This window comes from Choloepus didactylus, chromosome 11, assembly GCF_015220235.1.
Source record: "Choloepus didactylus isolate mChoDid1 chromosome 11, mChoDid1.pri, whole genome shotgun sequence".
NCBI lineage: Eukaryota > Metazoa > Chordata > Mammalia > Pilosa > Megalonychidae > Choloepus > Choloepus didactylus.
Genome location: NC_051317.1, coordinates 60805299 through 60831822, shown reverse-complemented (window position 1 = coordinate 60831822; position 26524 = coordinate 60805299). Strand labels below are relative to the sequence as shown.

Genomic DNA, 26524 nt, shown 5'->3' with positions numbered 1-26524 from the left:
CAGGTGGCTTCAAGGAAGAGCAGTAGGGCTGACATGCAGGAAGCAGATGATTGTCTTCAGTCAATTTTCTTCTTGATCTATGGAGTGATTTAGTATTGGGTTCATGTTTGTGAGACTTTAGACTTAAAAGTCTCTACATTTGGGAAATTCAGTCTGGTGGTTTTTCCTCCCCAAGCTGATTTTTGAGGCTATAATATTCTGTATAATTACTGCTCCTTAAGAATAGGTATCAAAAATATTGGCAAAGAATTCATGGACTCATTACATTTTTATGAAGTATGTTTTCCTGTGATGTTCTGATGAACATTTGGGAAGTTTCCAGATAAAACTTTCTATTGCTTTTCTCTTATCTGCCTGTTATTTTTCTTCCAGGAACATGAGCCTGGCTTGCAATACATGGTCAGATTGTGCACTGAATAAAAAGCTGATACCAGGAATTCTCAAAAAAATCAATAAGGGATTTTTTTTCCATTATAAAGACAGAGACAGTTTATAACAAAAACCATGTTCTTGTGAAGTCATTTCGTATCCCCCATTTGGTGCTATTTCTTTGAGCACTTACTAATTTCCTCTAGGTTATCTCCCTGTCATATAAGGTCACATACTCAAATGCACAGGAAAGGGGAGGTGGGAAGTGAATTGGACTAGCTTGAGAAAATGAGGTGAGAAAAATTTATGAAATAACAAAAAGGGAAATCTATTTTTGTTTATAAAGGAAATGGAAAAAAAAAATTAATGTCCATAGAGGTTTGTTTTGACAAGCACAAATAATCACCAGTATGCTTTCTGGAAAATGTTTAGTACAATGCCTTCCATATTTTGTTTGAGACATCATAATCTCTTTGAAGTCCATTTGCATCTCATGTATGCTTAGGGCAGAATGATTTGTAGGATATTTAATTATCCTTCCCAAGGCTGCAGTGATCAGCTGCATTCAAGAAACTAAATGAGCATGTGCTTCCTGGACTTAACCCCTTATGAAACTTGGAAATAAAGAGGCTTAGGGGGATGAAAACAATTTTTGCTCAATTAAAGTCTCCTGAAAAAGCTGTGTAATTTGACATGGTACATTTAACAGAAAAGTAGTAAAGCATCCTGAATACCCTGCTCCTGTACTTGTACTAAACACCACATATAATAGATGAAAGCTCTACACAGAGGGTGAGGTATCCAGCTGCAAATTATCAGCAATTCAGATAATTGTTCCTTGCTTCTGACAGTTGTAGTAAGGAAATAGCAGGCTAGACTTTTAGGGCAGACTTCAAACTCTGTTTTTTTTTTTTTTTCCTCATTAATGACTATCCTCTAGATTCTTCCAGAATTATTATTGTAGGAAAGTTGGGATGTAAGAATAATCTCCTCCCTTGAAATCTCTTTATTTACCATATCCTTTCTCATTCCTCTACTCCCTCAAAATTTCAGCAACCATGCAGACTCTGTCCATGCATTGATGGTCCAACTTCACTGTGGTTTTCACTACTTCTTGATCACCTACTCTCTGTTTTCCTCCTCCTTCATGTCAAGAACTGAGATTTTACCCTGCTTGCTGCCACAATTTCATGGATGTTTCATAGAAGACACAACACTCCTGGGTCAGAGACAAAGGACTTATGACTCACAGAATAGCAGGCATCATGAGCTTCCTGTTTGTATCTGTCTCTCTTGCCCACCCCACCCCCAAATTCCACATGGGTAATGAAGTCATCCCAGGTGGATTCTGTACACATAATGCATTTCATCACAGCTGATGAACTCCAAGCTAAGGAAATCCCAATCCTTTGCAGAGGACAGTTGAAGGGCTGCATTTGCTGGACAGGTGCTGAATCAAGAAAGTGCACATTTGGGAAGCTGAGAAAGAATCTCCTGGCACAGTTAACATTTCCAAATATTAAATTGCACAGTGTACAATAAAAAATTACAAGACAAAGGAATAGAAAATGACTGATCCAAAGGAAGAGGATAAAAATCCAGGAAACATGAATGAAGAAGACCAGACTATGAACATACTGGACTTTAAAAAAATGATTTTAAGTGTGCTTAAGGAGATGAAGGAAAATACAGAGAAATAACTAAAGGATATCAGGAAAACAATGAATGAATAATATGAGAATATCAATAGAAATTTTAAAAAGGAACCAAGCAGAACTAGTGGAGTTGAAGACCACAGACTGAAATAAAAAATTCCCAGGAGGGTTTCAACAGCAGATTGGAGCTGGCAGAAGAAAGAATCAGTAAACTTCAAGATAAGAAAATTGAAATGAATCAGGCTGAAGAGCAGAAACAAAAAATAATTAGACAAAGTAAAAATAGCCTAAGAGACTTCTGGGACACCATCAAGTGTACCAGTATATGCATTATGGGATTACCAGAAGGAGAAGAAAGAGAAAAAGGAGCAGAAGGAATATTCAAAGAAATAATGAAGAAAACTTCCCAAACTTACAAAAGACATGGATAGGCACATCCAAGAATCCCAGAGAACAATAAACAGGATAAACTTGAAGAAAAATACTCCCCATCACATAATAATCAAACTGTTGAATGCAAAGGACAAGGAGTAAACTCAGAAAGTTGTAAGAGGAAAGCAATGTATTATGTACAAGGGAGTCCTAATTAGATAAGTCCCGATTTCTCATCAGAAACCATGGAGGCAAGAACGCAGTAGGTTGAAACACTTGCTGAAAGGAAACAATTGCCAACAAGAATTTTGTATCTCGTAAGACTTTCCTTCAAAAACGAGGGAGAGATTAACGTATTCACAGATAAACAAAAGCTGAAGGAATCATCACCACTAGACTTGCCCTACAGCAATGCTTAAGGGAGTTCTTAAGACTAAAAAGAGAGGACACTAGACAGTGGTTCAAAAGCATCAAGACTTCTGGTAAAGGTAACCATTTGAGTAATTATAAGTGCCAGTACTTTGTATTACATTTTTTTTTTTTTTTTTTTTTTTTTTTTGGTATGTGACAGCACTTCTTACTTCCTACTGGTGCTAAAATACAAATGCATAAATAATGATAAATCTATAGTTTTGGACATACAGTGTACAAAGATATAATTTTTAACAAGTACATAAATGGTTGGGGGGTGGAGAAGTATGGGAACAGTCCATGTGTATGCTATTGAAATCAAGTTGGTATCAAATCAAATCTGATTGTTATGTATTTAGGATGTTAAAATTTAACTCCTTGGTAACCATAAGGGAAATATATGAAAAATATATCCAGATAGAAATGAGAAGGGACACAGTATGGCAGAATACAAAAATAAAATAAATATAAAAGAAGGCATTAATGGAAGAATTGAGGGGCAAAAGAGGTATAGTATAAGACCTACAAAGACTAAATAGCAAAATGGCAGAAGAAATTCCTGCATTATCAGTAGTGACTTTAAATGTAGATGGATTAAACTCTCCAGTCAAAAGGTAGAGATTGGCAGAATGGATAAAAATGCATGACACAATTATATACTAGCTACAAGAGAGTCACCTTAAGTTGAAAGACATAAGTAGTTGAAAACGAAAGGATGGAAAAATATATACCATGCCAGTAGTAACCAAAAAAGAGCTGGGATACATATACTAATCTCAGATAAAATAGACTTTAAGTCATAAACTGTTGTAAGGGACAAAGTCATTATAAACTGAATAAAGAGGTTGATTTAACAATCATAAATATATACATGCACCTAACAGCAGAGCCCCAAAATATATGAAGCAAATACTGATAGATTTGAAGGGAGAAATTGATGGCTTTACATTAATAGTAAGAGACTTTAATTTACCACTTTCAATAACGGATAGAATATCTAAACATAAGTTCAATAGGGAAACAGAAGACTTAAATGATTCTCTAAATCAACTAGACCTAACAGATACATACATATATATATATATATAGAACACTTCACCCAACATCAGCAAAATACACTTTCTTCTCTAGTGCACGTGGATCATTCTCCAGGATAGACCATGTGTTTTGTACAAAATAAGTCTCAATAAATTAAAAAAATATTGAAATCATACAGCGTATCTTCTCTGACCACAATGGAATGAAGCTAGAAATTGGTAACAGAGGGAGAAATGGAAAATTCACAAACATGTGGAAATTAAACAATGTACTCTTAAACGACCAGTGGTTAAAGGGGAAATCACAAGGGAAATTAGGATATATCCTGAGGTGAAGGAAAATTAAAATATAACATACCAAACCTTATGAGATGCAGCAAAGGCAGTGCTGAGAGGAAATTTACAGCTCAAAGGCTTACATTAAAAAGATTTCAAATCACAGACCTAATCTCAAAACTAGAAGAACTAGAAAAAGAAGGGCAAGCTAAACTCAAAGCAAGCAGAAGGAAGGAAATAACAAAAATTAGTTCAGAAATAAATGAAATAGAGAATTAAAAGAAAAATCAATAGAGATATTCAACAAAACCAAAAGTTGGTTCTTTGAAAAGATCTATAAAATTGACAGATCTTGAGCTAGACTGACAAAGAAAAAATGATAAGAGGGCACAAATAACTTAAACCAGAAGTAAAAAGGGGGACATTAATGCTGACCCCACTGAAATAAAAATGACTATAAGAGGATACTATGAACAACTGTATGCCAACAAATTAGATTACCTAGATGAAATGGACAAATTCCTAGAGAACCTCAAACTATGTGCACTGACTCAAGAAGAAATAGAAGATTTCAACAAACGTCAATAATTAGTAAAGAGATTGAATCAGTCATCAAAAATCTCCCAAGAAAGAAAAGCCCAGGACCCACTGGCTTCACAGGGGAATTTTAGCAAACATTCCTAGAAGTATTAACACTCACCCTGCTCAATCTCTTCTGAAAAATTGAAGAGGAAGGACCACAGCCTTATTCATTCTGCGAGACCAGCATCACCTTTATACCACAGCTGGACAAAGACACAAGAAAAGAAAATTACAGACGAATATCTCTCATGAATATAAATGGAAAAATCCTCAACTAAAATACAGTATATTCATTTTACTCTACTTACTATAATACCAACCATCCTTATAGATTTTGCTAGCAAACCCATTTCAACAGCACATTAAAATAACTGTACACCGTAATCCAGTGGAATTTATCCCAGATACCCAGAGGTGGTTCAACATGAGAAAATCAATTAATGAAATACACCACATTAACAGAATGAAGCAGAATGAGGTGGCATTTCTACTTTGATAATCCACCTTCCTCTTGGAAGGAGGGAGAACCAGGGCAACATTCTAATGAGGCTGGTGACCAAATAAAACCACAAAAAAGTCCTTGCTCTCATATTCTTTGACTCAGGTATCTGAGTGGAGTGACCTTGAACCTGATTTTGACTTCTCTGAGGCTTAATTTCCTCTAAATTATTATTTTCTTGGTGAAAATAATGATGTTTTTTTCACAAATAATGCTGACATTATGCAATTAAATTAAATCAGATGACATGTGACAGTATCTGACATATAGCAAATCATCAAGAAATGTTTCCCTCCTCCTTTTCCTCTTTTCCCTTCTTTCTCCCCTTCCCCCTTCCCTCCCTCCCTTTCCTTCCTTCTCTTTGCTTCCCTTCTTGTCCCTTTCTTTCTCTTCCCTTTACTTGCCTGATTCATACCCCCTGACCTTATGGGGAAGGGGTAATTTGTTCCATCTGGGAAGCTCTGCTGTTCTAACTCTGGCTCAGCTAATTGAACCGGAGGCAGACTCCAGTGCCCTGCTCATCCCCCAGGACTCCTCTTCCTCCTCCATCTCCGCTGGATGATGAAACTGTGAGCATTATTAAGTAACAGAGTCTGCTTCTTCTGTTTAAAGTATGCTAAGCAGTCCAGGGATTTTTCATGTGTGATGAGCCACTTACTGTTTTCTTGAAAGGAAGTTTGTCCTATAGTAATTAACTAGCATTGGTGGGGAGATCTAGGAGCACCTCTAACAGGCAACTGTACCCTCTCTGAGGCCTTTGATTTGGGTGTGGGCTTCAGGGAAACACTGGAATGGTGGAGAAGCAAGCTCCTAGATTGATGCAGAGACTGTCCCTAACTTCTCGGACTCCAGGACTCCAGTCCAAAGGATTGGGCCATTGAAGATTGTCATCCTTCCAGAATAATCTACCCTGTACCAGGGCTCATTCTATCTGAAGGCCCCAAAGAAATGGGGCAAGAAATTCAAATTAACCTGGAGTCCCTCTAGAGCTGAAAAGCGCTCCCATTTGACAAGTGCTTATCAAGTTAATTCAGAACAAGCCCTCCAATAGTAGCTACAGACCGGATACATGACTCAGGGGCTGTGCTGGGTCTCAGAAGTCCCTGAAGCTCCTTGAAGGGCAGGCTGGAGACACCCACTATAGCAACCTTGTTGTCAGATGACCAATTATCCTAACTGGTCAGAAGCCTGGAGAAATTATGTCATCTACTGACCTTCACTCACAGGTGAAAAACCAAGATGGAAACCATGGGGAAGAACACATTCTCATGAAAGGAAGAAGCTTTTTGTTGAAAATTTACTCATTTTGCATTAGAAATTAAAAAAAAAAAAAAAACCTCTTGGAAATTATACTGGCTTAGGAAGCAGCAAGTTGCAAAAATTTAACTTCATATGGATATTGGTCTTTGCTAATATGTTTAAAAATTTTCCCAATGATAATTCTGTTCTGCAGTTCTCCCTTTCATTTTTTATAGTGGTAGTAGATCGTGTTTTGCGCAGAGGGTTAGCTCAGAAGAATACGTTGGTCTCTGCCAAATATCTGAGGCACCTTCCCTGAGTTGATCTCCCTTGGATGTTCCTGGGGACCGAGCCCACCTATACCAACCTTCGTCTTCTTTCTCTAGCAAGGATTGAAAATAGTTCACCATGCGGAGAAGACACTGTCCAGCTTCTGCAAGTGGCAGAAGAGCATCAATCCCAAGAGTGACTTGAACCCTGTCCATCACGATGTGGCCGTCCTCCTCACCAGGTACCCCAGAGGCGGCATGGAACCAGGGATGGTAGGGGATGGGAAGGGGGGTCAGGTGGATGAAAGGGTTTCCAAGTATGACTATTTCTGGGGTGCTCACTACTCTTTCCTGCTCCTGGTCATTTTTCAAGGCAGGTTCTATGGCCCAGTCAACTCCTGACTTCCACTCCATTGGAAGGGGAAGATAAGCAAAGTGCTCAATGCAAAACTCAATTTTGAAAATCTGCTTGAAATCCTTAAGATTTTCTTTAGCTTGAATGTATGTTCCAGGAGCAGGTGTTCTGGAACAAGGTAAAGAAAAGAATGCCACATGTGGAAAATAAACGTTAGTCTGAGAAAGTCGCCATAATTATTTTGCTTGTGACAGCTGATAGCCAAGCACCCCTCCCTGCTTCCATTCCGAACCAGCACAGACTGTCTCCTGAGTTGCTGTGTGGAGTGTGAGGGGCTAGCCTGGAAAGCCACTAACTCAGGAAGAGGGTCTTCTCTCAGCTTAGACGTCCCTTCTCTGGTACATCTCAGGGGAAGAGGGTCTTCTCTCTGTTGCAGCCAAAAGGGGCAAAGGAGCAAACATGGGCTACAGAGATTCCTGGCCATGCTGTTTCTCAGATGAATTACTTTTGTAATTCTTGTTTTTCATGTAAATCACATCATGCCTTTGCATGTGAGACTTATGGTTTGCTTTTCTTTTTAATCCCTCAGAACAGTCTTACTTGGTTGTCCATTGCATGTGAATCCCTGCAATACCCTAAGAGGGATGGGAAGGGAGTAACCATTCCAATGAGCATTTTCCTTCCTCTCCAGAAGTAACTCCAGCCACTTTGCTCTCCCGTACTTACCCTCCCCAAACCCTAACATATGGTAAGCCATAGCCCTTCCACTCCATACCAGTGGTTCTCACAATTTGGGGTGGATCACAACACCGGGACAGGTTATAAAGACCACGGAGGCCCAGGCTCATGGGACAGGACAGGGCCTGGCCTCTGTATTTTTACCAAATGCCCTAGGTGAGTCTGACACTGACCAGGGCTTGAGGATCCCTGCTCTTTAGCATCCCAGGACCATGTCCTCCATCCCCAGCCTCATTCCTCCTCAGCAGGGTCACACGCTGTCCTGCCATCTCAATACTGCACTAATCTGCTCCTTTCAGACCAGCTTTCTGCTCTCTGCAGCTCAGATTTTCATTTTCAGGCAACACATCATCATTTTTCCTTAGGCTTGCCAGGTTCACGGTGGTGGGGTGGGGGTGGGGGTGGATGGGCTGTTACCAGTGGCCTGTGATGCTGTCAAAAAATGAGAAAGAATGGGGGAATCCCTCATTATCACAATTGCCTGACTGCAAATAGTTAAAACAAATCAGCTTGTTCATGGGGAGCATGTGAGTTGGTGGATTAAGACTAAATGTCTTTAGCTCATTGGGACACTGGGAGTCTGACGAATCCTCAAAAGTTTCCTTGTGAAACATCAAATGTAGCAGCGTAAAGCACACGTGTAAAGTGCAAGTGGGGCCCTGAAGAGCTTTTGCAGGTGGATGCAATTCAACTATTGAATTCTTTGAAATGATCCTGACTTTTAAGATTTTATAAACATGTCTTCTCACATAGTTAAGAACTCTTCTTCTTAATAAATTGCTCCACAGCAAAACATGGGCCTCTTTCCTAATCCAGTGATGAGCTCATCTTTAAAACTGCCTTCTTGCATTTCTATTAACAATCAGGAAGCTTGTTTGCAGATCCTGGTTACAGACTCCTGTAACTCTTACCCATTGGGATTTCCAATGCTTTATTATTTCCTTTCCCCTCCAGTTTAGAAACATGTAACTATCTCTGCAGAAATCAGCCCTCTTGTTAACCCTGACTGAAGTTAAGGGCAAGATATGGGGGAGAGGCTTCTCTCCTGGATAGGCAAAGTGCTTTGGCCAAATCTTCTCCCTTTACCACGATTAAGATATGATTTTGTTCTCACCATGGCTAGTCCCTAGGGCACCCATAAGAGCCATCAAAACTTCTAGGAATCCTAGCTGTGAGGAGCCAGTGAGCTTTCTTTATCAGCTCAGGCTCTTTGAAGGCTGTTTGTTCATTCATTTGATAAAGATTTGTTGAGCACCTACTATATACCATGCACTATTCTAAACTAGATAAAGGAAGGGCTTACATTCTAATGAGGGGAATAAGTTCTTCATGGGCACCTCTATGCAGATTCAGAGCCATCCAGGAACTTGGGGTACATGTTAAAGGAGGTCCCTTGGCCGGCCCTTCAGTCACAGGGAAGCACCCACACTGGAAGTCCCTGGTGCTGAGTTTGTGCTGTCCCTGGGGAGGACGGGCTGACCTTGAACATTTTTGCCCTGTCATCTGTCCCTTGGTCAGAATCAACCCAGTGCTTAGAATGGCTACAAGTTATGATTCAAGGGGTGATCATCAACCCCCACCCTATCCAAATGTACACTTTACTCTGACCTAAAACATCAACCATCAGAATTACAAAGGTATTAAAACCATAGTTAAATGCAAACACGTTCCCTGGGAGGTCTGTGGCATAAACCTATTATATTAGGTTCAATAGGACCGTTGACATCAGAAGTTCCTCTGGGGCGTAGGTTGGAGTGGGTGTGGAATGTAAGCACGGGGACTCAGGAGCCAGAAGACAGTGAGCTGGAACACTGAGGACCTGGGCAAGAGGCCAGGTGAAGGCTCTGGCCCAGGCAGGACCCACCTACAGGGAAGAACCAGTGTTTTCTCTCAGAAGTTGTTTCTTTCCATGAGAACAGAAGCAGTTGTTCCTCTTAGTCTCACGACAAGAAATGATTGCGTAAATGATAGCTGACATTCATGGAGTGTTTGATTTGGGCTAGGCACTGTTGTCTATTAGAACATTCATTGTTCTGCTGAATCCCCAAACAGCACTGAGAGTTGACTACTATAAATTATTCCTATTTTACAGATGGAAAACTGAGGCTTAATCACATCAATTGCCCAAAATCTCATTGCTGTTGAACGGTACAGCTGGAACTTAAATCCATGTGGTTTTATCCCAAAGGGCATGCTCTTAACTATTCCCCAATAAGAATATTGAAGGACCTGCTCTACTTTTCTCTTACTGTATTTCTGATTAATTTTTCTTCTTTAGAAAGGTATCTCATTTCCTGAAAGTGTTATGATCTCACCAGCTCTTAGATAGCAGAGAGTATTTCACATTCTAAAGCAGGGTTGTTCAAACTCAGCACTATTGATATTTGGGTCCAGATTATTCTTTGTTGTGGAGAGCTGTCCTGTGTACCATAGGATGTTTAGCAGAATCTCTGCCTCTACCCATGAGATGCCAGTAGCAAACCTCCCACTCACCCCCACCCCCCACACCTAGGTGGTGACAGCCAAAAATGTCTTTAGGTGGGAACCACTGGTCTAAAGAAATTGGTAGGATCAGGGAAGGAGGGAAGTATGGGACTGAGCTCTGCGTCTGGTGGACTATCATGAGATCCTCTTTAACAGGGTTCTTTTTAGAGTTGAATTCAGTAGAAGGTGGATTTGACTCAGAATGCACCCAATGAAACGAGGCTAGTGTTTGCAGGCCAAGGCATGTTTTATCCTGTTTAATGGCCCAGTGCCCAGTGGAAGTACAGCAAGTACTCCTTTTAGGGCTTAAACTGTTTGCCTGCAAGAACCATGTTCCCATAATTCTTTCATTACCTCTTTTTTTCCTCCATAATGCTAGACACTTAGTAGGCACTCAATAAACAATTATTTAATGGATCTGACCTCCTGCCATATGCATTCATCTTTTCCTAGCAGGACTTGCAGACCTGAACTTTTTGAATGAAGTAGTAATGAGCACATCCTGTGGGGGTGGAGGAATGAGGAGAAGAGGGTGTGGTTGATCCTCTACAGATCCAGAAAATATTTAGAGTGATTGGGCTATATGATCCAATCTAGCTCTCCAGCACTGGACCATCCAACAACTGCTGCCATTAGCAAGAGTGTGGATTCACATCTGGTGCCCATGTTCTGAGACTGAAGCTACTCTCTCCTGTTCCTTCATCCCAGCCATGGCCATGCCTGGAGAAGTAAGAACTCCAGGGCTTCTCAAAGCCTCAATCTTTTCCATGGCCCAATCAACACAAAAAGCAGGAGACCATTTATTGCTAGAAATGGCGCCCACACAAACCCCATGAGCTGAAGGTTCACACATAACTAAAGCTCTGAATTTCACTGACATTTGTGCTAGTGACTCTTGGCACAGAGCCACTCTCTTGAGCTGAAGAAAACCAAATGATTAATTGAGACTCTTTTAAACCTTTTAATGATGATTTAAATAATCCCTACCAGGATATGAGAGCATGTTTTATATTTAAATTCTGTAATTAGTAAGTTTTAAAGTGCTAGGAGTCTTTCCTTTCCCTTGTCAAGGCAGGGCAATAATGAGGTCCCAGTAGACAAAAGGAAGAAAGATGCCAGGGTGTGTGTGTGTGTGCGTGTTTGTGCACGCACACATGTCCATGCATGTTCACTCCCATATGCAATATTGTTAGGGTAATGAGGCTGGGTAGATCATTGATCTCCAGATGGGTGGACAGGACCAACTGCTTTTTCATGAATTAGAAGAAGTTCTCTAATGGGTTTTGAACACAGATCTCAGAAAGGTCAAAAGGGGGTTTCATATATCTGAAATCCCCAGCTGTTGCTAATTGTCCCTTCCCTATCTAACGGTTCAAATTAATTTTGGTTTTCAATTACTTTTCTTTTTAGCCAGTAATACAAGCTGGCTTCTTGATGTCATGAGCAAAAGCAACTCAAAATAAAACTTCTGCTATATCTCCCACAGTCTTTAGGTGTCTGTGAAATTCTATAATCAAAAGGTGAAATCAGAATAATCTTAATGAGTTCCAAATTGCTCCCTGTATTTGTTGTTTTGATTTTTTTTAAAAGCATGGTTTTCAGACCACATTGAATGTGAATTAGTGCTCAGATGTTTTCTAGGAAGGCTTTTTGGACGTTGCCTTGGTGCCTAAACATATCTATTGTACTTTTCAGAAAAGACATCTGTGCTGGTGTCAATCGCCCCTGTGAGACCCTGGGTCTGTCTCACCTGTCGGGAATGTGCCAGCCTCACCGCAGTTGTAACATCAATGAAGATTCTGGACTCCCTCTGGCTTTCACAATTGCACATGAGCTCGGACACAGGTAAAAGGCTAAGGAAATTGGAATCTCTTCACCATGTGCCTGCATCACCATCAGTACGGGGAATGGACGGCCCATTAAACTGGGCATCAGGAGATTTGGGCTGCATTGTGATTTGAGCCTTGCCCTCCTAAACCTTTACTTCCCCACTTGTAATGTGGGGATAATAATAACACACCTCATAGCCTCCAAAGTCTCCTCCGCCCTGACCACTTATACCCATAAGCATCTAAGAATCAGTTGCCACTGCAGTTCTCTGTAAGAGAAGAGAGCAAGCAGAGGCAAGGAGAGAAGTTTTAACTCAGTTGTTTAGTTCCAGAGTAACAATCTCTGTTTCTTTTTTACAAAAAGATGATATTCATATTACTAAAAAGTCACAAAACTAACATTTTTTATGCCTTTACTTTATGCCAGATACTAGGCTAAGCTTTTTGCATCGTGTCATTTAATCCTCACCACAATCTTATGAAATATATTCTATTGTTAGCTCCATTTTACTCACATGTACTAAGGATAAGATTGAATAGATAAAATACTGAAGACTGCTAAAACTTTGGAAAGATCAACAAGTGTACACCAGTTAACTGGATGTACAGTTGTAGCAAAACTGTGTGAATTTGATTAGAGGAATTCACTGAAGGCAGATTTCAGAATGCTTGAGTGAAGGAACAGTGAGGATTCTGGATTCTCCGGATGGCAGAGGTGCCCATGGAGGAAAGAGGTTAGTTTTTTTGAAATGTCAGTTGTCCATGTATTTGCTAACCGCAAATAAGAGAGTATCACACTAATTGGAAACTCAGAGCGGGGAGTCCCATAAATGGCTGATCTACATCCCTGCCTGAAGGAAGCAGAGCACTGGGATATACTATGAGCACACAGCCAGAAAAGAGGTGGGATCAGGGAGGACCTGGGCTTTCTCAACAATTTTTCCCATTAATATTTGAACTTTTCAAAATACTTTGACCTGCATTACAAAGCCACAACATTGACTTGGGAACTGAAAAATTTGAGTGTTTTTTTTTCTGGCTTTTCTACCAATCAGTGTTATGTCCTTAAATAATTCCCTTCACTTCTGTGTACCTCAATTTCCTCATCTCTAAAAAGAGCAGGTTGAACTAAGAAATTTTTGTATCACTGTGATTTATTTGATCCTTACAAAAAATCCCTTGGAGAAAAATATGATATATTCTAATATCCTTAATTGTCAAAAATTCAGAGAGAAAAAGGTGAGATGTCAAAAATTCAGAGAGAAAAAGGTGAGATTAAGTGATTTTCTCATAATTAAATAATGATTGGAGCAGAAGGGGTGTAAAACTAGGATATAAAGCTGGGACTTTCAAAAGCCAGGCCATAGTTATTTGCATGTTGAAAATAAAATTTGACAACATGGAAGTTAATTCTTATTATTTGCACTTATTATGTGCAAACATACAGGTGCCCCCAAACCTGGTATGTGAACAGACATGGCCACTGCAGCCTCAAGCCAAGGTATTGGTGTCAGTAGTCCCTGCTGGCCAAGCAATGTCAAGTGAAAATAACTGGGTAAAACTGAGAAGGGATTGCTCTGCAATGGAACACCCAAGGTAAAAAAAAAAAAAAAAGAAAAAAAAGAAAGGTTGAGAAAACCCAGCTTGTTAAAAGACATTCTCACTCACTACTTATGTTTAGAGAATGGGTCCTTTATATCTTCAGGTTTAATCTGACCTTATAAAGAGACCCAGAAATATGCTCAACAAGTCCTGCAAAAACAATGTCACCCAGTTTTTGAAGCATCATTGGCATGATTATCTGGGCACATAAAGCATGGTAACATCCCTTTTGTGAGGAAGGCCACCACAGCAAATTAAGCCAAAGGATCCTCCTTTCATATTTCAGCAGTTCTCCAGCAAAGTTCAGAGCCTCTTGGAAATATGACTTGAGCACAATTTCCCTGAACACTTGAAAAGAAACAGTTATAGATGTTTAATGGTTATCAGAAGTGGTGGAACGTTTAACAGACAGCACTAGGTCACTCTCTGAATCAATTTTCTATTGTTGTAACATTAAACAGAACACCAGGGCTATTCCACACATTTTGGAAAAAGAAGTACTTCTATAGGGTTGACTTATCCTTATCCCATACTGTTGCTGTTATTATCGTTGTTGTGATTCAAACTGTACAGAAAAAAAAAAAATGAGGGTGTAGCTCTTAGAAAAAAAATCCCTTAAGTAAATATGGAATTCCTAATTAAAAGAATTAGAGAATATTTTTTGAGTTTGTGCAGAAGCTGACTCTGAGACAAGGATTTGATAGCAATTAGTTTATTTGGAAGAAGAAAGAAACACCATTAGGAAAGTAGGTAAGTGGCACAGGGAAAGGAAGTTAGGCAACAAAGGATTCATTATCTCAACCTCCACTGTGGGCAACTAAACATTAATCCCATGGACAAATGCATGGAGAACACATGTCTCAGCATTATCCCACCCAAGTGGGGAGGGACTGAAGTATTTTATATACCAACGCTCTTAGGTCATTGGTTAAGGGCTGCTTCTAGTGGCTGTCAATTCCCTGGCACTTCCAACTTGGGTGTGTGAAGGCAGAGCAGCCTGGCTTGGCTTTGGAGAAGGCCCCCAGCAAAAGATGCAGATACTGGCAATTAGAGGTCCACTCATGGTGAACATGTGGGCAAAAACAACAAATGTCTGTTATAGCTTACTCAGGGACATTCAGTGTCACCCCTTAAAAAGTTTAGAGGCAGAGAAGATGGAATATTCATATTTACTTATATATACAACCTAGCAAGATAGAAAACTCAGATACTAAATATTCTGCCCCAGCCAGACACCACAGAATAAAACTGTGGCCTCATGTCCATTCATGCTAGCAAAGGCTGAGTGGGGAGCCTAGACTTTCTACCCTTGCAAGGCTGTAATAAAGCAGCCAACACCCCAATCTGAGTGGTGTCAAAGAGGCCAAATAAGGAGCTGGGTGTTTTATTCCTGCAGGCTCATAATAAGCCCCCTACCTGGCCAATTGCTGTGTCAGTGTAGACCATGTTGGAGCCAGCAATCCCTCTCCCTACCCCATCAATAACAAAGAGACATCTCCCAACTCAAGTATCAATAGAAGCTGCTTGGGGAACCTAAACTTATACCCCAACCTGGCAATAATGAGGCAGCCCCATCCCCCCTTCCCCTGCCAGAGTGATGTCAGAAAAGCCAACTAGGACAGAAGATATAAATAAGATCCAGAGTCTCATAATATAATATGAAAATGTCCCAATTTCAATATAAAATCACTTATCATACCAGTAATCAGGAAGATCTTAAACTGAATGAAAAAGAAAATCAACAGATGCCAACAAAAAGATGACAGAGAGGTTAGAGTTAGCTGACAATAATTTTAAAGCAGCCATAATAAAAATGTTTCAGTGAGCAATAATTAACAGCCTTGAAACAAATGAAAAAATAGTAAGTCTTAGCAAGGTAAAAGAATGGAAACCGAATGGAAACTTTGTAACTGAAAAATACAATAAAAATAAAAAAATTCAGCGAATGGGAAGAATAGAGGGGGGCAAAGGGAAGTATCGGTGAACTGGAAAACAACAATAAAAATTACTCAATCTGAACAACAAAGAGAAAACATGCTTTAAAAATACTGATCAAAGCCTCAAGGGCCTAGTTATTTTAACAGAAGATCTTACATTTGTGTCATCAGAGTGACAGAAGGAGAAGAGAAAGAGGGTGGGATTGTAAAACTACTCATAGGAATAATGGCTGAATTATTATCTCAAATTTGACAAAAGACATAAATTAGATTTAAGAAGCCAAGAAACCCCCCAAATAGGATAATCCCAAAGAAATCCATGCCAAGACATATAACTAAACTTCTTAGATATACAGAGAAAACAATCTGGAAAGCAGGCAGAGAAAAATACCACCTCATCTATAGAGGAAAAACAATTTGAATGAGAGAGAATTTCTTATTAAAACCATGAAAGCTGAAGGAAAAGAACTATCAATCCAGAATCCTATGCCCAGAGTGGGGGAAAATCCTTCAAGAATGAAGGGAAGTTCAAGACATTCTCAGATGAAGGATAATTAATAGAATTTGTTGTCAGAAACCTACCCTAAAAGAATGGTTAAAGTTACTTCCATAAACTTTTAGCCAGTAAAGAAGGAAACTTGGAACATTAGGAAGGAAGGAAGAACACAGAAAGCAAAAATATGGGTAAATACAATACACTTTACATCTCTTGTGTTTTCCAAAATGTGTTAGATGAATAAAGCAAAAATTATGACACTGTCTGATGTGGTATGTACAGAAAATATTTGCAACAAATATAAGCAGGTGTGGGTAAAGGGACATAAAGGGAGGTAAGGTTTCAATATTTCACTCAAAGTTGACTGTGATAAGTTATGTATATATTGTGCAATATGTGGAACAACCACTAAAGAAACTATACGCTGAAAGATACTCAGAGTATCTGATGTAAGGAAAATGTTCAGAGACAGATTGTGGTGATGAACATGTAACTATGTGATCATACTGTGGACAGTTGATTGTATACCATGGATGATTGTATGGTGTGTGATTGTATTTCAATAAAACTGAATTATAAAAAAAAAAAAAACCACTATAGAGAAGAAGTTGGCGGCATAGAGAGGAGTGGAAGTTAGTTAGTCCCCCCAGAGCAGCTAATAAACAACCAAGAACGATTAGTAAATGATCTGGAATAACTGCTGGGGGACAACTGGGACTGTCCACACATTGTGCATCAACCTGAACTGGGAGGAATGCCTGAGATCGCAGTGTGGAATCTGTGAGTAGAAACTGCAGATCCGAGCTGGCAGCCCCCTTCCCCCATGGCAGCCCAAATGGCAAAGCTTTGCTGTGATAGAGAGCAGCACTCTCTGAACAAGTGAATATACTCAGTCCAGCTCCAACTGGGGTTTTAATTGACAAACATGGACTGCTAAACGCAAGCTACAAATCCCCAACAAGCAGTCAGAGGCTTTTAGTGATGACTCACCTTAAAGAGCCAGGGGACTTGTTTGTCTCAGGAGGGTGAGCCCAAAGGACTGGGTGCTATCTCTGGCTGATGGGTGAAACTGGAGGCCAGGGACTGATGCTGAAAGGGGGCTTTCTGTCTATTTTTCTCTCTCTCAACCTGAACAGCTCAGTGGAGAAAACCTCAGCCATTTTCAGCTCGCAGCACTCTGCAGTGGAGAAAGCCTCAGCCATTTTCAGCTTGCAGCACTCTGACCCATATAGGAGTGGAGATAGCAGAGTCAGAGGAACACAGAACCTATTTAAATGCAAATGAAATCTCCCTAGGGGTGATGTCTTCCCTAAGAGGAAAGAGGTGGTGCCCAGCTCTACTACCCACCTTCCATTCAGAACCAGACCCCATAGCCCGGGGGAAAGCAGCCACAGGCCACACCTCCTTACACCAGTGAGGAGCTACAGGCTGACAGGCACCACCTGCTGGGGTTGAGGCCTCACAGGGTGCATCAATCTTCTAAGACACAACCTTAGGGAAACCGGATACTGAATATTTCCTCCTTCTGGGAACTGAGCCTGCTCTGGTCTGGGAAAACCTGATTGGGGAAACCAGATGCTTCAACAATAGAAAACTACAACCTACACTAAGAAAAATGAAGTTATAGCCCAGTCAAAGGAACAAACATACTTCAACTGAGATACAGGAATTTAAACAACTAATGCTAAATCAATTCAAAAAGTTTAGGGAAGATATGACAAAAGAGATGAAGGCTGTAAAGTAAACACTGGGCATACATAAGGTAGAAATTGAAAGTTCAAAAAAACAACTGGAGATCTATGGAAATGAAAGCCACAACACAAGAGATGAAAGACACAATGGAAACATACAACAGCAAATCTCAAGAGGCAGAAGAAAACACTCAGGTACTGGAAGAACAAGACACCTAAAAACCTACACACAAAAGAACAAATAGGGAAAAGAATGGAAAAATATGAGCAATGTCCAGGGAATTCAATGACAACATGAAACGCATAATGTACATGTCATGGGTGTTCCAGAAGGAGAAGAGAAGGGAAAAGGGGCAGAAGCAATAATAGAGGAAATAATCAATGAAAATTTCCCATCTCTTATGAGAGATATAAAATTACAGATCCAAGAAGTGTAGCGAACCCCAAACAGAGTAGATCTGAACAGGCCTATGCCAAGACGCTTAATAATCAGATTATCAAATGTCAGAGATAAAGAGAGAATCATGAAAGCTGCAAGAGAAAAGTGATCCATCACATACAAAGGAAGCTTGATAAGACTATGTGCGGATTTCTCAGCGGAAACAATGGAGGCAAGAAGGAAGTGGTGTGCTATATTTAAGATACTGAAAGAGAAAATCTGCCAACCGAGAATCCTATATCCAGTAAATCTGTCCTTCAAATATGAGGGAGAGTTTAAAATATTTTTTGACAAACAGATAATGACAGAGTTTGTGAACAAGATACCTGCTCTGTAGGAAATACTAAAGGGAGCACTACAGACAGAAAGGAAAAGACAGGAGTGAGAGGTTTGGCACACAGTTTTGGGAGATAGTAGCACAGCAATGTAAGTACACTGAACAAAGACGACTATGAATATGGTTGAAAGAGGAAGGTTAGGAGCATGTGGGACACCAGAAGGAAAGAGGAAAAATAAAGACTGGGACTGTGTAACTCAGTGAAACCTGGAGTGCTCAGCAATTGTGATAAAAGGTACAAATATGTTTTTTCATGAGGGAGAACAAATGAATGTCAACTTTGCAAGGCATTAAAAATAGGGAGGTATTGAGGGGGGAAATACAATCAGTGCAAACTAGAGACTGTAATTAACAGAAACATTGTATTATGCTTCCTTTAATATAACAAAGGCAATATACCAAAGCTAAATGCATATGAGAGGGGTATGGGACTCTTGGCATTGGTGATGTTGCCTGACTCTTTATTCTACTTTAGTTTAATGCTATCTTTCCTTTTGGTGCTTTCTAGTGGTCATGTTTTGTTTTGTTTTTTTTCTGTTTTGTTTTTTGTTTTTTTTTTCCTCTTTCTTTTTTCTTTTTCTTTTGTCTCTCTACCTTCTTTGACTCTTCTTCCTGCTTTGTGGAAGAAATGAAGATGTCCTTATATAGAAAGTGGTGAGGGTGGTGAATACATAAGTATGTGACTATACAGGGAACTGTCAAGTGTTTACTTAGGATGGAATGTATGGTGTGTGAACAAAACTGTCTTAAAAAAATGGGTTGATGAAGAAACCTTGAGGGCACTATATTGAGTGAAATAAGTCACACACATAAGGACAAATATTGCAGGGTCTCACTGATATCAACTAGTTATAATATGTAAAGTCATATACATGAAATATAAGTTACCAGGATATAGAATGAGGCTAAAGAATGGAGAGCAGTTTCCTATTATGAGCAGAATGTTCAACTTGGTTGAACTTAAATGTTTGGAAATGAACAGAGATGATGGTAGCACGTTGTGAGAATAACTAACAGTGCTGAACGGTGAGTGAATGTGGTGGAAAGGGGAAGCTTTGGTCATGCATATCACCAGAAGGAAAGTTGGAGGCTAAAAGACGGGAATGTATAAAACAGTGAAACTTGTGGGCAATGTCTGTAATTAACTGTACAAATATTAGAAATCTCTTTCATGAACCAGAACAAATGTATGACTTTATAAATAGACGTTAATAAGAGAGGGGCATATAGGGAAAAAATATACCTATTGCAAACCATATACTACAGTTAGTAGTATTTTAATGTTCTATCATCAACAGTAACAAATGTTCTGTACCAATACTATGAGTCAACAATGGAGCAGTGGTGGTCAGGGGCATTGGGAGGATTTGAGTTTCCTTTTTTTGTCTTTATTTCTTTTCTGGAGTAGTGAAAATGTCCTAAAAATTGAAAAAAAAATTAATTGTGATGATGAATGCACAGTTGTATCATGATACCGGGGGTGACTGATTGTACACTTTGGATCTTTGGATAATTGTATGGTATGTGAATAATCTCAATTAAAAAAAAAACACTATAGAAAAACAAAAACGGAATTCTAAAAAATCTTCAAGTAATATTTTTCAATTCATTCTCTAAAGCTAAGACTACCCTGATACTAAAATCAAATAAAGACAGTACAGAAGAGAAAACTATAGACAAATAATCCTTTATGAATATAGATGCAAAAAAATAATTGACAGAATATTAGCAAATAAAATTCAGTGACATATAAAACAAGGGTTGTACATGATGATCAAGTGGGATTTATTCCTGGGATATAACACTGGTTCAATATTTGAAAATCAGTCATTGTAATCTACCATAGTAACAGTCTACAAAAGAAAAATCACATAAACATATCAATTGTTGCAGTAAAAGCATTTGACCAAATTTGACACCCACTCATGAAAACAACTCTCAGAAGACTGGGCAAGGAAATGGCCTGGAGCAGCCCAGGAGGAGGAAAACATGATAAACCAATACTCCAAGAAAATACTGATTGTAATTTAGTAGCAAAGATATCCCGTTGTTTCTTGGAAACATATTTCCTCATGAGTCTGTATGATGCAAAAGAGAAAGTGAAGTTAAAGAAACTATGCAGTAGCCTGAGTGAATAATTACACTTTTATTTTGAGAGAAAACTTTAAAAACCCATATTGTGAGAGTCCTGGATTTTATCAGCCATCCATACTTAGGTACTCAAACTACTCATGAGGCCTTCAGGGAATTACCAAAAAATGAAGGTAGATTCCCAGGAGGAAATCTAAAAACCTGAGACTTAGCACCCTTCCCTTTAAATAATGAAAATATCATGGTATATATGAACACTTAAAAGACAATAGCCACCCAGAATTTCACATGTTTCTGGATTGTGGTATATTTCGTTTACCAAGTTTTTCTCATTGCATGCCCAAAATCGGTATTTCCCAAATGAATTAGAAAAACTCACACTCACACTTTAATTGTTCTCGTTTTCTGCCTGTTCTACTCCATTATCAAAAGAATAACCAAAGGCAAGGAATGGATATATTCTACCAAGTGCTCCAGTACACTGAAGTTCAGACAGATACTTAATGTCTATAATTTCCTTAAAGGAATTGAAACAACAAAGATGAAGTAAAGCAGACATCCAACAATTCAGTAAGTTGTTTCAGACCCTAGAGGGCTCCTACTCAAAACTTATCTTCATGTTCCATCCCACTTGCTGGAAAGTAGCTTCCTGGAAACAAGCCTTCCATCCCATATTCTTTCCTGCCCCTCATTGTTCATTGACCCACTGGTCCCATGCGACAGAAATGCTCCATCCATTTGGAGATGGTAGACACAGACCAGTGGGTGATATTTGTCTAGTGGCACTTTTCTCTTTTAAGATGGGAGTACAGACTTGGGAAAAGGCTTGCGGGTGGTGGGGGAGAGGGGAATGCTTTAAATTAATTAAAAACTTTAGATGAGGCAGAACAAGCTTTTGGGGAACTGATATATTTTGTGTAGGCTTCGAAGCAACCCATTATACAGGTCCAAGCTATATATTTTGACAATTATTCATGCAGATTTTTAGAACCTTGTTTGCAGTTCAGGATTTTACTAATTTTTGAACAGATAAACTTGTGGAGTACTTCATGAGCTGGGTAGTGCTGGAATTGCAACACCCTGGGGAGACCTGCTGAGAAGGATGCTTTCCCTAAATCACTTCTTCATGGGTGGGTGGTAAAAACTTTGTAGATTAATTCTCCGACTCCTTTGTGAGTTACATATTCATGTGGAATGTGATCTGAGCCTGTAAATCGATAAAATTGTAATGCATAAAGATGTAATAACATCTCTATCCCCCACGACTATTCTCTGCAAGAGTTGCCAATGTTGATCAGATTTCATTAACATGGGATGCAAGCTTCCCTATCAGAGGGTTTGATTTTCTGCTATGCAGAGTAACAGGTTGTACTTTCTTCTGTCTAGAATTGGAAATTCAGGCCAATGCCTCTAGGTCATAAATGTCCAATAGGCAAACCCCAGTGGAGACAGTTCTTATGGCAATCACTGAAGGCATCTCGGGGTGATTTTGAGGACTTGGCACATAAACAAATATTTTTGAGTCTGCATCTTTCCCAGGCACCTCCTTACCATCATGGATGATTAAACCCTCTAGGGTCCTTCAGGGCTGCTTCACATGGTCAGGCCTGCAATGAGACGTCAGAGGGCAGAGTGAGAAAGACATGGAAGAAAGCACAAAATCGGGAGTTCAAAGATCTTCCAAACTTCCTTATCTAGAAAAGAAAAGTAGCCAGACAGTGATAAAAACAACAACAAATCTGACAATTCTGGAGCCTTATCATATACCAGAACCTTGCTAAGTATTTTTCAAACATTATCACATTTAAATCTCATTGTGGCCCTGTGATTACCACCCCAGATTCCAGAGAGGGAAATGAGGCTGAGCAACCTTCGCTAACTCACAGATCATTAAGTGCAGAGCTGGAATTCAAATTCATATCATCTGCCTCCAAAAACCCATTTTTTCAGTTCAAAAATTAACCAGCATGTTTCCCATGCTTTTTAGTTAAAAAATTAACCAGCTCCCTCCAACATCAGTCTCCTTGTAAACAGCTGCCTTCTTTATAAGATTGCCTGTCTGTGGCTTATTATCTTGGAGAAACTACCTTTCTGTCCCTGTTTAATGCCTGCCCTCTTGCTATTCTTATCCTTTGTGCCTTCCTGCCAGCTTCGGCATCCAGCATGACGGGCAAGAAAACGACTGTGAGCCAGTGGGCAGGCACCCGTACATCATGTCCCGCCAGCTCCAGTATGATCCCGCCCCGCTGACATGGTCCACTTGCAGCAAGGAGTATATCACCCGCTTCTTGGAGTAAGTGACAGTGTGTCTCCTGACAGCCTCACTTGAGTCTCTTTAAATCAGAAATCACTTTGAGTTTCACAACGAAGTATATGAAGCCTGGAAAAAGCTTGGTTCCTCCCATGGGCCACAGTATCATGCATCCGAAGGGCTGGGTTTCGCTTGTGACCCTCTGAGATGTGGATGAGTTCTGTCCTCCCAGCCACAGTCAAGTGGACATCCCATCCCCCCTGCTTGTGCCCATCCCAATGTGGCTCTTTGTGGTGTGATTGTGACTTATAAGTCCTTGTATCCTTATGCCTTTTCCTTCCTTCCTTTTCATACACTAAGGAGGACTGGCAGGAACAACCCAGCCCTATTGGGGGTAAGGTAATCATATTCTAATTGTCCCGTGGTTCATATTTCTTAATATGTACTAATGGTACATATTAATATGAACTAATGATGTAGGGTGTGATTTGTTTTTTCTTATAGATAACTTCTCTCTTGTTATAGGAGATTTCTCTGCCTTTGGGGAATAAAGTTGCCAAGGGTAAACTAGAGGGATGGAAGTTTCTGTTGAATGAAAGACATAAACATGAAGGAAATTGTAAGAAACTGCTCTCATTCCTAATAACTTGTTTACAGTCGAGGCTGGGGATCCTGTCTTGATGACATCCCACAAAAGAAAGGCTTGAAGTCGAAGGTCATTGCCCCTGGAGTGATCTATGATGTTCACCACCAGTGCCAGCTGCAGTATGGCCCCAATGCCACCTTCTGCCAGGAAGTAGAAGTAAGTGTTGGGCATCTTGGTGCCTCTGGAGGGTACATGCAGGACTTGAGATTTCCAGCAGGCCAAAGGAAGGGTAGGGAAATAGCTGGAAATCTGAAATGGAAGGTTTCTATTCATCGCAAGGTGTCTGTAAGGCAGATGGATTGAAGTTGGGATCATTTATATTCCTTAATATACTCCATATTCTGTGGAGTCAGCAATCCTTATTTGTAAGTAGGCAGTGATTGAGGAAGTTCTATAATGATTTTCAAGATTCACAATGATTCACACCTGCAGACTCCATAGCAACTGACTTAATCACCAAAGTCATTTCTTTTCCTGATTCTTCCATCTGGTTGAAGAACACCACTAGATTCCAAGACAGAAATAAGATTCATCCCAATTCATTCTTCTCCCCTGTTTTCAATGTCCAAATGACAAGTCAAGCCCTGACATTTTACCTCTTCAATAGTCTGTGGCTCTGTCCTGTCTTCTTCATTCCCACTGCTACTGTTTTAATTCAGTCTCTAAGCTCTTCTTGCTATTATTGTTACCTCTTACCTTGTCCTCCTCCATTCAAATCATTGCCTAAGCTATTTCTAGGACCACAAATCTAACCATGCTCTTAGGGTCCCCACTGGCCACAGGATAAAATCCCAAATCCTTTGTGTGGTACATTAAGCACTTTGTAACCTGGGCCCTGCCTATTCTCTGAAATAATCCCTTTTAATGAAAAAATATGAGTTAACACATAGACATTGTCAAGGGAAGTCACATTGAACCCCTGCCAGATTCTATGCTATGTTCTAAATAAGATGAAAGAGATGAGCACTCAAAAATTAATGACAAGGTATCTGACCTAGAGGAGCTCATGCTCTGGTAGAAGAGGTGGATAAAAATTTCAACACAGTGAGACAATATAAAAAGAGACATATAGAAAGTACTCTAGGGAAGAAGCAAATAACTATTCTTAGACAGCATAAGCAAAATTTAACAAAGAAGGTAAAGTTGGTGCAAAAATCCATTACTCATTTCTAACCAGTTACCAATTATGCCATTTTTTTTTTTTCCTGATGATCTCGTTTGATCTCCTGGCTTTAAATGCCATCTAAATGCTGACAACTACTAGCTCAATCCTATTCCAGAACTCCAGACTCATATGTCCAACTGCCTATTCAACATCTCTACTTTGATGTCTAATGGATACATCAAACTTAACATGACCAAAACTAAAACCCCTCATCTTCTCACCAAAACCTGTTCCTTCTCAATCTTTTCCATCTCATTTTTGATGGACCCCCAGCTTTTCCAGTTGCTCAGTCCTGAAACTTTGTAGTCATCCTTAACACGTCTCTTTTCTCTCATATCCCACATCCAATCCATCAAGCTCTACCTGCAAAATATCTCCAGAATCTGACCACCTCAGATTCTTCCTCCCACTACCACCCTGTATTACTATATTACTATATTACTGCAGTGGCTTCCTGCTTCTGTCCTAACCCCTCATGTTTATTCTCAAAACAGCAACCAAGGTGATTCTTTTCAAATGTTAGTTAAATTATGTCATTCCTTTGCTCTAAACTATCCAATTGTTTCCCCATCCATTCAGGGGAAAAACAAAAGTTCTCACAATGTCTCACAAAGTTCAACATTCTCTCTCATGTTAACTCTGACCCCCTCTCCTACCATACTTCCCCCAGCTTACTCATTTACTCACTCACTCTATTACAGCCACACAGGTTGCTTTCTGTCTTTCAAACACATCAGATACATTTCCATTTTTAGGACATGTACTATAGCTCTTCCTTTTGTCTGGAGCATTCTTCTCCCAGATGTCCACCTAACTAAGTCCCTCTTGAAAAGGTTGCCTTCTCAATGCGACCTTCTTGACCTCCTATTTAATATTATAATCTGGACCATCACTACCTCAGCAGTCCCTCATCCCTATATCTTGCTTTACGTTCATTTTTTCCACTGCCTTTATCACCATCTAGCCTACTCTATAATTAGCTTACCATTATGTGTATTGTCTTTAGTACATCACTCCCCTCCAGGGCAGGGATCTTTGTCTTATTTCCTGATGACTCCCAAGACCCTTGAGCAGTGTCTGGTCCATGGGAAGCTCTCCATGCAGTCGATTAAATGTTTTCTGAATTAATGTTGAAGGAGTGAAATATTACTCTTGCTGTTCTGTGAATACTGGATTTCAGTGGAGCACTGAAATTTAGGAGGTTTATTGGAGGTTACTGAAATGTGAGGCACTAGCTGTAAAAGTGATGAAAAGAAGTGAGCACACTCAAACGTATTTTGGAAGTATTTATGATAATGGATTGGATGAGGGATTGTGAAGTGGGAGAAGGGGAAGAATCAATAATGATACTTAAGTTTCTTGGATGAGCAACCTGGTGGCTGATTGCATTATGGGATGGTTAAGAGGGAAGAAATACAGACTAGGGGATGGACAAAGAGTCCATATTGGATGTTAAATTTGAGATGCCGAGAGGTAATTTCAGGCAGGTGTAAATATGAGAATCAAAATTAAAGAGTTGTTGAAGATGATTGTATAATTATGTAGCTTACATGGTGTGACTGTGTGATTGTGAAAACTTGGTGGCTCACACTCCCTTTATCCAGTGTATGGGCAGATGAGTAGAAAAATTGGGACAAAAATTAAATGAAAAATAGGGTGAGATGGGGGAGGGGATGGAATGCTTTGGGTGTTCTTTTTACTTTTATTTTCATTCTTATTTTTATTTTATTTTATTTTTGGAGTAAGGAAAATGT

The 26524-nt window shown here is 39.7% G+C and overlaps 1 protein-coding gene across 1 annotated transcript in view; it reads left to right on the top strand.

The window, feature by feature from the left end:
• Positions 1–26524, top strand: part of ADAMTS12 (ADAM metallopeptidase with thrombospondin type 1 motif 12) — a 459352-nt gene that overhangs the window by 296594 nt on the left and 136234 nt on the right. Inside the window, exons 6-9 of the mRNA XM_037799243.1 lie at positions 6827–6951; positions 11982–12131; positions 22858–23001; positions 23617–23761. Coding sequence (XP_037655171.1) covers positions 6827–6951; positions 11982–12131; positions 22858–23001; positions 23617–23761 — 564 coding nt within the window. The remainder of the gene's footprint in view (positions 1–6826; positions 6952–11981; positions 12132–22857; positions 23002–23616; positions 23762–26524) is intronic.